Raw genomic sequence first — 12,477 nt, forward strand, 5'->3', positions numbered from 1 at the left:
TCCTGGTGCCACGCACTAGTGAATATAGAAATAGGAGGATAGTGTAGATGAATGCGTTGCTGGAGAGATGGTGCAGGAAGGAGGGCATTAGATTCCTGGGACATTGGGATCAGTCCTGGGGGAGATGAGATCTGTACAGGCCGGATGGTTTGCGCTTTCAATAGGACCAGGACCAATATTATCATGGGAAGCTTTTTTGGGGCTGTTTGAGAGTGTTTCAACTAGCTTGGCAGGGGTTGGGAATGTGGGCATAGATTCAGGAGAGTAGCAAAGCTGGAAATGGAAGGTAGAAAATTAGTAAGCAAGTGTGAAAGGCATGGGAAACAAAGACTAGAAATAGACAACAAAGGAGTTTGCCAGTGCTTAATGATATCTATTTCTGTGCAAGGTATCTCATGAATAAAGCAGATGAGCTGAGGGCACAGGTAGACACCTGGGGCTGAATTTTATCAGCCCGTCATGTGTCCTGGCACCAGCACCAGATGAGGGTGGCGTTGCCACATGTCACGTGGGTGGCAGGCCAACCACGATCACACAGCGGCTAGCCAATTTGAATGCAGGAGGCACAGGGCCCGTACCATTGGAGGACAGGGATGGGCGACAAAACGCTGATGGCTTTGTCAGCTAAGATGACATATTTAAAATGCTGCCAATCCTGCTTGAACTACTGCTTCACTTCATGAGTTTGCTACTGTTTTGCCTTTGGGCTGCCGTGATGCTGACTGGGGATCCTGTGCTGCTGTCCCCCTGGCTGAAGGTCCTGTACTGTTGAGCTGCTGAAACCCCCCACCCACTGGCTGGAGACCCTCAGCTGTGCTGCTGACCCCAAAGCTCCCCCACCCACCCCAGCTGGAGACTCTGTGCCGCTGTCCAAGGTCTCATAAGTAGCTGACCGGGAATCAAAAGGGAGGATGTCAGGTGGAAGATACCAGGTGGCCCCACAGTTCAGCGATGACTCCTCGTGGATTCTCCTCCAGGCTGTAAGGAAAATGCAGGAACTCCTCTTCCCAAGGGAGAGCAGGAAGAGATCCTCCTGCCTTTCCAAGCAAGCCTGGTCAGAGGTCGCAGATGATGTCAGCAGCCATGGGATCACCCTCTGAAACTGGGTTCAGTGCCACAAGACCTTCTTCGCTCCGCCAAGGTGAATGCTCCAGAAGCATCTCACCTTTGGGGCTTGCATGTGGCCACACAGGAGGGAGCGTGACATGATCAGGGAGTGACTGCAAAGAGGGTGTCGAGGGGCTGAGGCAACAGCAGATCATTTCAGATGCATGGCTGCATCTCCAAGACAGCCGGCCTTCTGTCATTGCCTGCCCCCTGGACGTCCCTTGAGAATGGACGTGAGGAGGGGCATTCAGGAGCCCCCATCAGGGGTCAAAGGGCTGCCACCAGGACAAGTGTCCTGCTGGTCTCCGTGGGAAGGCTAACAGTGTCCCTCTTTCTGCTCACAACAGAAAATAGCCCACAAGACTAGGGAAAGGGCAAAGACTGGACGTGGGATCCCAGACATCCAAGAACTGACCCCGGCAGAGGAGGCGGCCCTGGAACTAGCAGGCTCCCAGGGTGGCCGTTCCATAGCAGACAGAGAGACTGGAGTTTCCACCCAAGAGAGTGAGGAGGCATTGTGTTCATGTGCTGACCAATGTCCTTCTAGAAATCCACATCATGCATGAATGGAATGGTCAGATCCATGCAGCAGAGCTCCTAAATTTTTGTGTTTCTCATGCGGGTCATGGGACATTGGAGGGAAGATCGTCTGCTGATGCCTCTGGAATCCCATTGTGCTCTGAGAATGAGGAGGAAGAATCCTCAGAGGGTGCATCGTCACACTATTCCCCTGCACCCTCCACCAGCACAGATACTCTCACCTTGGTGGGAATGTGATCGGGCTTAGATGCAGGGTCACAAGCAGGTGACAGAACCACACAGGTGTCTAAGCAGCTGACAGAGGCCATGACAGGCATGGCCACTGAGATTCAAAGGGCTGTAGGTGGCCAAACCCATGCTGAGCCCTCGGCTGATGACAGCACAGAGCATGTTGGAGCTGCAGAGAGGTAAGGCAACACTTGTCAGAGCTGTCAGAGGCAATGCGCAGTCACGTGAAGATGATAGAAAAGTCCACCATGCCATGAGTGCTACCATGTCTCAGGCATGTGAGCTCATGGCTTCCTCCATTGAGAGGTTGGCGACCCTCATGGAGAGCCAGATCCTGGAGACGTGTGCAAACCTGCATACACTCGCATTGGCCATGAGATCAAAGCAGCAGTGGCAAGGCGAGAGGGGGATGAGGAGCCTGGATCCTTCTCCAGGTCTTCTTCTATGGTCAGTTGGGAGGTTCAAGTGAGCCTTGAAAGGGAGGAGGAGAGGCTGACCTCCACATCTGAGGACTCCCCTCAGGGTGCTCTGTGTGGACAGTAGCTCCTCAGCTCCAGTAACTGCGAGGACTGAGAAGGCTTCTGCACTTGTGCGGGAAACCCTCAGCCTACCAGGGCCCTCCATGCCTCAGACAGCCAGAGGACGCCCACCACAAAGTCATCCCAGGCCAGAGAGCAGCATGTTCAGCAGTCTGCCTTCACCTCAGCTGCCAGCACAGGGGAAACACTTTGTAGAAGCTCACGGAAGCCCATGAAGAGCACCTAGACACACTTTTGGTTTACACAGGTGTGTGCAACTTGGTTCTGTTATTGGGTATTGTGATTGTTTAAATTGATGGAGGTCACTTTCATCGCTGAGAATCTCTCATGTTTTCCCTGATGCCTGTCAGATGCATTCACCTGTGCTCCATTGGAGCCTTGATGGCCACATGCATGCAGTTGATAACACCTTGAACCTGGGGAAATCCAGCGATGGCTGCGAATCTGATTGCCCTCTTTGCCTTACTGTCAGGGTCGGTCCAGTAGTGCACATAGTTGCTGGCTCTCTTGAACAGGGCACTGGTCACCTCTTGATGCAGTGATGGGCTGCTGCCAGGGAGATCCCCACATGCCCCTAGTGGATCCCTGGGAAGAGCTGGAGGTGTAAATGTTGAGTGTCACGGTGATCTTCAAGACCACGGGCATTGAATGTTCACCAAAGCCCATGGGTCGTAGCTCATCCTGCAGCATGGCATATGAGTCAGTGATGGCCTGCCTGGAGGGCCACCGTCTTTGCTGACACTGTCGCTCAGACATCTGGAGGTAACTGAGGTGAGTCTGGTACACTCTCTGCTGTGGCTGGCTGCTCTGGCTCCCCAAGTCAATCTTCACCAGCTTGCCCAGCCACTGCCTAGCCCTGCCTCCCTCTCAGTCTCTGCTGCACAGTAGTGATCTACAGAGACTCAGCGTATGGGACCTATGCCAGCTGCTCTCTCCCGCTCCTGTGCCTGCTCCCTGGAGAGAGGACCTTGCTTTTGGAACCTTCCCCTTGCCACTCCCCTCTGAACAAAGCCTCATTTCCTTCAGCGCCCAGCCTTGCAGACAGCCAACCACCTGAGACGAAGACCACTCTTGCTGTGAGGGCTGGAAAACCTCTGCTCCCACTCTTGCCCTGAGGGTTGCACTGGTATTGGATAATGGCTGCTGCACCCTCTGTTCGACCTTCCTGCATTCATCCAACACACATGGGGAGATGGTGATGCAGTGGTAATGTCACTGGACTAGTAATCCAGAGGCCCTGGCTAATGTCCTAGGGATATGGGTTCAAATCTCACCATAGCAGCTGGTGAAATTTAAATTCAATTAACAATTCATTAAAAAAAATGTCTGGAATTGAAAGCTAGTCTCAGTAATGGTGCCATGAAACTTTCATTTGTCGTAAAAAAACATTTGGTTCACTGATGTCCTTTAGGGAAGGAAATCTGCCATCCTTACCTGGTCTGGCCTACACATGACTTCAGACCCACAGCCACATAGTTAACTCTTAACTGCCCTCTCAAGTGGCCTTGCAAGCCACTCAGTTGTCTAGGGATGGGCAACAAATATTAGCCTTGCCCGTGTTGCCCACATCCCATGAAAGAATTAAAAAAAATCTTCCTGTGGCAACACTGAGGCCTTGCCTCACCAAATTGGAAACCCCTACATTTCCACTTGTGCCATACACCAAAAACCAATGCAACATATTTATTCAGCATCTCCACTATAAGGTCGTATTCTATAATTGGATTGCCTTCTTTATTCCTGAACAGTTCTACTCTCACTTTAAATACTCTTTTGTTCTTTATTCATTTACAAATTCCTTACTTAATATTTTTATATTATCTGTCAGGACTTTTAATCTCCCTTTCCAACTCCCCACTGTGTTTTCTATATTTTTCAGTTTTCTTTAATATTGTAAACCCTAATTTCATCAGATTTTAAATTTTAGTTTAGCTTTTATGCTTCAGTTTATTTTAATCTATTAATAATTAGAATATTAATGGAACTCTGTTCTTTGATGCATCCCCTTTTCATCCTCCTTAGGGTTGCAGCACTCAATAAGGAGTTAGCAGGTACCAGGAACCAACAGCACAGAATGCTAACCCTCTGAGCATAGTGTGGAGATACACCACATTGAATCCAACAGTGGTTCTACAAATTTGAGGTGTGGAACTTTTCCAGCAGCTTGTCTTTCAGAACCCAATCAGAGTAGAAACTGAAACCTGCAAATACAAGTTTATATTTTTACACCTGGGTCCATGCAATGTCTTTTAACAGCTGTTGTCCCAATTTTCAAATTCGTCTTAGCTAGAGAATGAGCATCCTCCTTCAGCTTACTGGAAGGATTTACCTAGGAACAAATACATACATACTTTTGATGCTGTAAATATGTCATGTATCAGCCTTCTAAAGAAAAATAACATTCTTGGAGGATGGGTGTCACTGGCAAGACCAGCATTCATTTCTCATCTCCAGTTGCCCTTGAGACAATGTCTTAAACTGCTACAGCCTGTGTGGTGGAGGTACTGTTAGGCAGGGAGTTCTAGGATTTTGACCCAGCAACAATGAAGGAACAGTCAGGATGGTGAGAGACTTGGAGGGGAACCTGAAGGTGGTATGCTTCCAGTTCATCCTGTAGGTAGTACAAACTGAAGCCATGGTGCACCATTGGTGCAGGGAGTAGATGTTTAAGATGGTGGATAGGCTACTGATCATGCAGCTTTGTCACTGGTCGCCAACTGCATAGCCCAGCTCCTTATGCTTTGACAGAGATGTGCTGTTGTAAAGCTGACTTCTCCAGGATACTACAGGTTAAACTGAAGGTCACTAAAGACCCGAACTTCTCCATTTCCCTTTATTTGGCACAATTCACATGACAACTTGTGGCTAGCTCTCACATATGGGCTGAAGGAAGTCTGATCATTCTGTGGTTTGCAGTTCTGAACTATGAAGGGCAACTGTTTGGTCACATCTTATATGCTGCACACTGAACCAATAACTGTAGAGAAAGGCATTGGAAAAAAAAAAGCGCATCTTTGGTATTTTTCAGCATAGTTTTGAAAGGCTATGCCCAGGCTGAAGTTAGCAATCCTTTGCATGTGGCTCTAGATCTGAACATAATTGTAAACAGTAACTCTTTTATAATTAATGGGTTACCATTTATATTATGATCAGATATTCAACTCCCACAAGTTGAATGCCCACAAGAATGGGCTGGAATGAATAGACTGCTAATTTTCCTTTTCTCTCTGAGGGAAAGTGCCTTTCATCTGGTTAATGCCCCTCCACCAAGGCATGGTTGAAATCCAGAACTGATAATGTAAGCTTGTTCCCCTTATGTTTCCAGACCAGCCAAAAATCTGCATCCTGCTCATATTGGTGTGTTATTTGCTGGTCATCAAACATATCCAAATCTTAAATATATGTAGATGCATGGAAATTAGTAGTCATTTTGATCAAGAATATATGTACACAAATGTCAGAAGTTTAATGATTGAATGAACTGATTTAAGGAGATAAATCCTTTCCTAAATCAGTGAGATAAAAAATGAAATCACAACTGCAAAGTTGGCTTTCCCAATGCCACATGGAACTCAAACTTTTTGTAAATGTGTGGGGCTCTTTTCTTCTTATGCCAAATATTGACAAGACAATGGGGTATTTGAGCTTGCAGCTCACTGACTCTTCTGGTCGAGATTAAATCAAGGAAAAAACATTAGCTGTAGGAGGTCACAGGCTCAAAATTGGAAATGTATGAAATTCTAACAAATGCATGGCGCTTTGATGAAGGGTCCCATCTGAAATACTTAATTGTCTTTCCACTTCAGCTGCGGTTTCCTGTATTTTAAAATTTATCTTTCAGATTTATTATACTCATTACTGTTCAATTTAGCACAAGGTTAACGTTTTCCAACTTGTTCATGGCCAGGAAGCAAACAACAAGAACATATATCACTTCTGAAATTTGCGAAGGATGAAATAACCTCAATAGTAGTTTATAATACAGTGGAACACCAGGTTAAAAAATATCGCTGATGTTTTCGGGCTTTGGTCCAGTTTATTAATTGAACATATGCCCACAGAATAAATCATTTAAATCCAGATTAATACTAGATTTATTACTCTGATGCAGGGTCGTATTAAGGCATTCATAACTCAAGTGTGCCTGCCATTTCTCCAACACACGCCATACATTCTTTTCTGTTTTTCTTTTTGGAGAACCAAACTTCCAAGATAATATTCTGCATTTTGAGGAAGACTGAGGAAATCTTTAAAAGTAGTGTGTTGCTCTAACCCTATTGACTTCTGGGTAAATGAGCCAGCTGTGTGGTGGTGTGATATAAAGACAAGGAAGGTATCAAGTTTGATCATTTGTGGTAGAAAGCAGTTGGCCTCAAGCTGGAGGAAAACTGTTAACTGAGGTATAACTTTTGCAAGTGGAAGTGAGTCAGTTGGATACACACACACAATTCACAGTTAATTCATGAAACTCAGATGAATGTTATGAAAACGAAAGGATTCCTTATGTAACATAAAAAGATAACCTTAACAATATTTGGTTCAGATCATTTTCTCCAAAGGAGATACACTGACCCAAATGAATAATCTATCAAAATAAGCTCTATTTGAAAACTTACAGTTCAACATAGGTTGTAGTGTCAGAGATAAAGTATCTTCTGCAGTTCATTTTTATTTTAATGAATTTCGGGATTCATACCTTCTCAATACAGAAAGCATAGATGGTACAAGGTTAAAATCTGTTGAAATCTAAGCAGCAGGAACTTATCAAGCATTTTACAAAAGCTTTGTCTAATACTTCATGATAAATTCCTTGTGTAGGTATAATGCTATACACTTAAAAAAAAGGCTACACTCAAGGTATTAGCACTTCCTACTTAAGGATTATTTATTTTGAGCTGGGTACTTTTTTAAATTGCATTATAGCACACATCATTTTAGGCAGTATTATTCTGAGAATTTCCAACATGCATCTTTTTAGACTTTCTCTGCTAAACACCTGTCATTTCATTAAACCCTTGGAGTCCTACCAGAACATTTTTTTATAGGAATGCATATTAAAAGCAGCAAGGACATATGGGTAAAAAAAATCCAAAAATAAATATTGTTTTCTTCTGCAGGAGTTGGTGCTCTGGGTGACAAATGGTTAATGACCTCCAACCCGGTCCCTGGGAATAAGTCGCAGTTCTGATCCATGCTTTAGGAAAATATTTCCTGCAATAAAATAGTCATTACAACAAAACTGGTTAGTAAAAGCATACGGAATGTTCTTAAAAGTATTCATCTGACATGACTGTCTAAACTGTTTATGCTTCTTACATTTATGCAATATTTTGTGTATCCTGAAAAAAATCACAATGTAAATAAAGCAGCTAGTCATTTCAGAAACGCTTGTGTTTTCCTATTCTAAACGTGTTAAATAACTTGAATCTGCTATGGTTATGAACCTATAATATGTGATACGAGCATACAAATTCACCTGTAGAAAATAATGTCTTCTGTGAGTTTATAGGATACATTAACCCATTTGCTGTAATTTCAAAACCCATGTAACTATTTTCCAATATAAATATGCACAAAATATCCTAACACTGAGCATTAGCTGTGGCTGTTTTTCCCCCTCTTATCTATTTTGTCAGAGAAAACGTCTGATTGTGTCTCAAAATCTGATAAAGGAACCAATTATTAAACTTGATAGTACATGAATCACTGAATGCTACCTACATAATTCTGTTCAATAACCATTTTATTCAGTTCAAAAACTAGGGGCATTAAAACTTCCCTAGATTCCAATTACTATAATTTATCTAAATAATGAAGATGGAAGACTGCGATTTAGTCTTTTTTTATTACTTCACGGTAATAGTAAATCCAACCGAATGAGGAAACTGGGTATCCAGTAGTTTTAGAATAAAGACCTTTCACCCTTTGCATTGCAATTCATAACCAGCCAAATTGGATGACAATTGCCTTTCCTGCAGGCTGTGTAGGTCATACATGAAATGTGTCTGGAATGTCCACAGCATATCATCATCTCTAAAATAAAGAGCTCACTTCGAAAAGGCATAATGATGGTTGGTGAGGGAGGTGGACAATTCACACCGGTATAGTATGTGGTGCTTTTCTCAGGTTAGGTGAAGAAATACTGCTGCGGCAGAGAGAAAAGAACAGGAAAGAAAAGAAAAGTACACAGAAACAGAAGTACGCCATTCATCCTCTTGAACTTGAATCAATTAGGTCATGGCTGATCTGTACACCAACTCCATTTACCCACCTTTGTTCCATATCCCTCCTACACTTATCTAATAAAAAGCTGTCCTGAAAATGTCAACTGACCCAGCATCCACAACCTTTTGGAGGAGCGAATTCCAGATTTACACTACTCAATGAAAAAGTGCTTCCTGATTTTGTTCTTGAAAGCCTAGTTCTAACTTTAAATTGTACCTCCCTTGTTCTAGATTCCTCAGCTAAACATCAATACTCTATATCAATCTTGCCAAATCCTTTTAGAATTTTAAACACCTCAATTACATCAACCCTCAACCTTCTAAACACAAGACTATACAAGCCAAATTTAAGCAACTTGTCTTCATAAGTTAACACTTTAAGTCCCAATACAATTGTGGTGAATCTGTGCTGTACCCCATCCAAGTCCAAAATATCCTTCCTGAGGTGCAGTGCCCAAAACTGAAGGAAGCGCTCCAGATGAGGGTACGGCCATCACCTCCTTCCTTTTATATTTCAGCTACTTTAAAATAAAGGCCAACATGACATTAGAATTTTTGATTAATTTTTGTACCTGTGCACTAGCTTTCTGTGATTAGTGTACCTGAACACCCAAATCCCTTTGCTCCTCTAAAGTTCCTAGTTTCTTGCCATTAAGAAAATATTCTGATTTGTCTATTTTGGACCCAAAGTGGATGACCTCACACTTCGTCGCACTGAACTGAACTCCATCAGCTACAGTTATGTCCAATCACTTAACCTGTCAAAGTCCCTTTGAAACTTCCAGCTCCCATCTATACAACTGATATAAAGCAATATTTTTGCATGAAAAACCTGTGGCATTGCTCACATACAAACATTTTAAAAAGCATATCAATTGATACATATTGCACCAAGAATGCTGAAATATTTCCTGCTGTTGTATTGCTCGTCAGTCTGCAGTGCATGTATCAAATTATATGCTGAGGTTCACATATCCAAAGAATAGTGTAAGGGAGAAAAAAAAGTGCATAAATAATGAATTATAAAAGATAAAGAAAACTGATGAAACGTTCTTACCAAATTTAAAATAGGGGCTAAGCAAAAATCATGTCAGATGCTGCAGATTTGTGATTCAGCCCCATTTTAAACTGAGTGAAGTAAAGTTGGCATTTACAGAGACACTGGTCACAATCTTCCAATCCTCCTTAGATGGGGGGGGGTGCCAGAGGACTGGAGATTTGCAAATGTTACACCCTTGTTCAAAAAAGGGTTTAAGGATAAACCCAGCAACTACAAGCCAGTCAATTTAACCTCGGTGGTGGGAAAGCTTTTAGAAACAATAATTTGGAACAAAATTAATAGTCATTTGCACAAGTATGGATTAAGGAAAGCCAGCACAGATTTGTTAAAAGCTTGATGGAGTTTTTTGATGAGGTAACAGAGGGTTGATGAGGGTAATGCGATTGATGTGATGTACATGGACCTCCAAAAGACATTTGATAAAATGCCACTTAATAGGTTTGCCAGCATAGTTGAAGTCCATGAAATAAAAGGAACAGTGGCAGCATGGAAACGAAGTTGGCTGAGTGACAGGAAAAAGACTGGTGGTGAATGGTTGTTTTAGAGACTGTAGGGTTCCCCAGGGGTCAGTACTAGGATCACTGTTTTGCTCGATCCACATTAATGACCAGATTTGGGTGTACAGGGCACAATTTCAAAATATACAGATGAGACAAAACTTGGAAGTATTGTGAAGTGTGAGGAGGGTAGTGATAGACTTCAAGAGGACTGGGCGGACAAATTGCAGATGAAATTTAATGCGGAGAAGTGTGAAATAATACATCTTGTTAGGAAGAATGAGAAGAGACAATATGAAATTGTACAATTCTATAGAGGGCGCAGGAACAGAGAGATCTAGGTATATATGTGCACAAATCACTGAAGATGGCAGGGCAGGTTGAGAAAGTAGTTAAAAAGATATACAGGATCCTAGGCATTATAAATCGAGAGAGAGTACAAAAGCAAGGAAGTTATGATGAACCTTTATAAAACGCTGATTTGTCTTCAACTGGAGTAGTGGACACCACACTTTAGGAAGGCTGCGAAGGTTTTAGAGAGGATGCCGAAAAGGTTTATGAGAATGGTTCCAGAGATGAGGATCTTCAGTTACATGGATAGATTGGAGAAGCTGGGGTTGTTTTCCTTAGAAATGAGAAGGTTGAGAAGAGATTTAATAGAGGTATTCAAAATCATGAAGGATCTGGACACAGATAGGGAGAGACTGTTCCTGTTCGCAAAAGGGCTACTAAACAGAGGACACTGATTTAAGGTGATTGGCAAAAGAAGCAATAGCGACATGAGGAAGAACATTTTTTACAGTTAGGATCTGGAATGTACTGCCTGAGTGCGTCGGGAGGCAGTTTCAATTGTGGCTTTCAAAAGGGAATTAGGTGAAGTGAAATTAGGAAACACTTCTTCACTCAAAGGGCAGAAGTAGTTTGGGACTATTAGATCAATTGTTAATTTTAAAAATGTGACCGATAGATTTTTGTTAGTCAAAGTATTAAAGGATATGGGGAAAAGGCAGGTCATAGTCAGAGTCATCTAAGGCACAGGAGGAGGCCATTTGGCCCATCAAGTCCATGCCAGCTCTCCACGGAACTATGCAGTCAGTTCCAGTCAGTCCCACTCCCCTGCTCAATTCCCATAGCCCTGCAAGTCTGTTCCCTCAAGTGGCCATCCAGCTTTCTCTTAAAGTCATTGATTGTCTCCACTTCCACCACCCTTGTGGGCAGCGAGTTTCAGGTCATTACCAACTGTTACATCAAAAAGTTCTTCCTCATTCTCTCTGCATCTCTTGCCCAAAATCTTCAATCTGTCTCCCCTAGTCCATTAGTTAATGGGAACAGTTTTTCCTTGTCTAACTTATCTAAGCCTGTCATAATCTTGTACATTTCTATTAAATCTTCCCTCAATCTCCTTTGTTCTAAGGAGAACAACCACAGTTTTCCCAACCTAACCTTGTAACTACAATCCCTCATCCCTGGACCATTCTGATAAATCTCCTCTGCACCCTCTCAAGGACCCTCACATCCTTCCTAAAGTGTGGTGACCAGAACTGGACACACTACTCCAGTTGGGGCCTAACCAGAGCATTGTAAAGGTTCAGCATAACTTCCCTGCTTTTGTACTGTCTCTATTTAAGAGGTCCAAGATTCCATACGCTTTACTAAACACACTCTCCCTGCTACCTTCAAAGATCAATGCACATGCACCCCCAGCTCCCTCTGTTCCTACACACTCTTTAGAACTGTGCCATTAAGTATTTATTGCCTCTCCCTATTTCTTCTGCTAAAATGCATCACCTCACACTTCTCTGTATTAAATTCCATCTGCCACCTGTCTGCCCACTCCACGGGCCTATCTATGTCCTGTTGCAGGCAGTTCATATCATCCTCACTGTTTGCCACACCTCCAAGTTTGAGGTCATGGCAAATTGAGATTTTACTCTATTTTCCAAGATCCAAGTCATTTATACATATCAAAAAAAGCATTGGCCCTAGCACTGACCCTTGGAACACCACTGTCTACCATCCTCCAGTCTGAAAAACAATCATTTACCAAGTCTCACTGCTTTCTATCCTTAAGCCAACTTTTTATCCAATTGTACACTGACCCTCCTATTCCATGAGCCTCAATTTTGTTAACCAGTCTCATGTGCTACTTTATCAAACACTTTCTTAATATCCATATAAACAATATCCACCACATTCCCTTCATCAATTTTCTCTGTTACTTCATCAAAAAATTCAATTAGACTAGTCAAGCATGATCTGCTTTACAAATCCGTGCTGCCTAT

At 42.9% G+C, this 12,477-nt stretch overlaps 1 protein-coding gene across 3 annotated transcripts in view; it reads right to left on the bottom strand.

Moving 5' to 3' along the window:
• ufm1 (ubiquitin-fold modifier 1) overlaps positions 1–12,477 on the bottom strand; it is a 66,134-nt gene that overhangs the window by 13,207 nt on the left and 40,450 nt on the right. For 2 of the 3 annotated variants that reach the window (XR_010975195.1, XM_068033447.1), the window contains one exon: positions 7,066–7,625. The exons of the other annotated variant lie outside the window; for it this stretch is intronic. Coding sequence is in view for 1 of the 2 variants with exons in the window: in XM_068033447.1 (XP_067889548.1) it covers positions 7,558–7,625 (68 nt within the window). In the remaining variant the exon portion in view is untranslated. Of the gene's footprint in view, positions 1–7,065; positions 7,626–12,477 lie in introns of those variants that run through there. 3 annotated transcript variants of the gene reach the window in all.

Source organism: Heterodontus francisci, chromosome 6, assembly GCF_036365525.1.
Source record: "Heterodontus francisci isolate sHetFra1 chromosome 6, sHetFra1.hap1, whole genome shotgun sequence".
Taxonomy (NCBI): Eukaryota; Metazoa; Chordata; class Chondrichthyes; order Heterodontiformes; family Heterodontidae; genus Heterodontus; species Heterodontus francisci.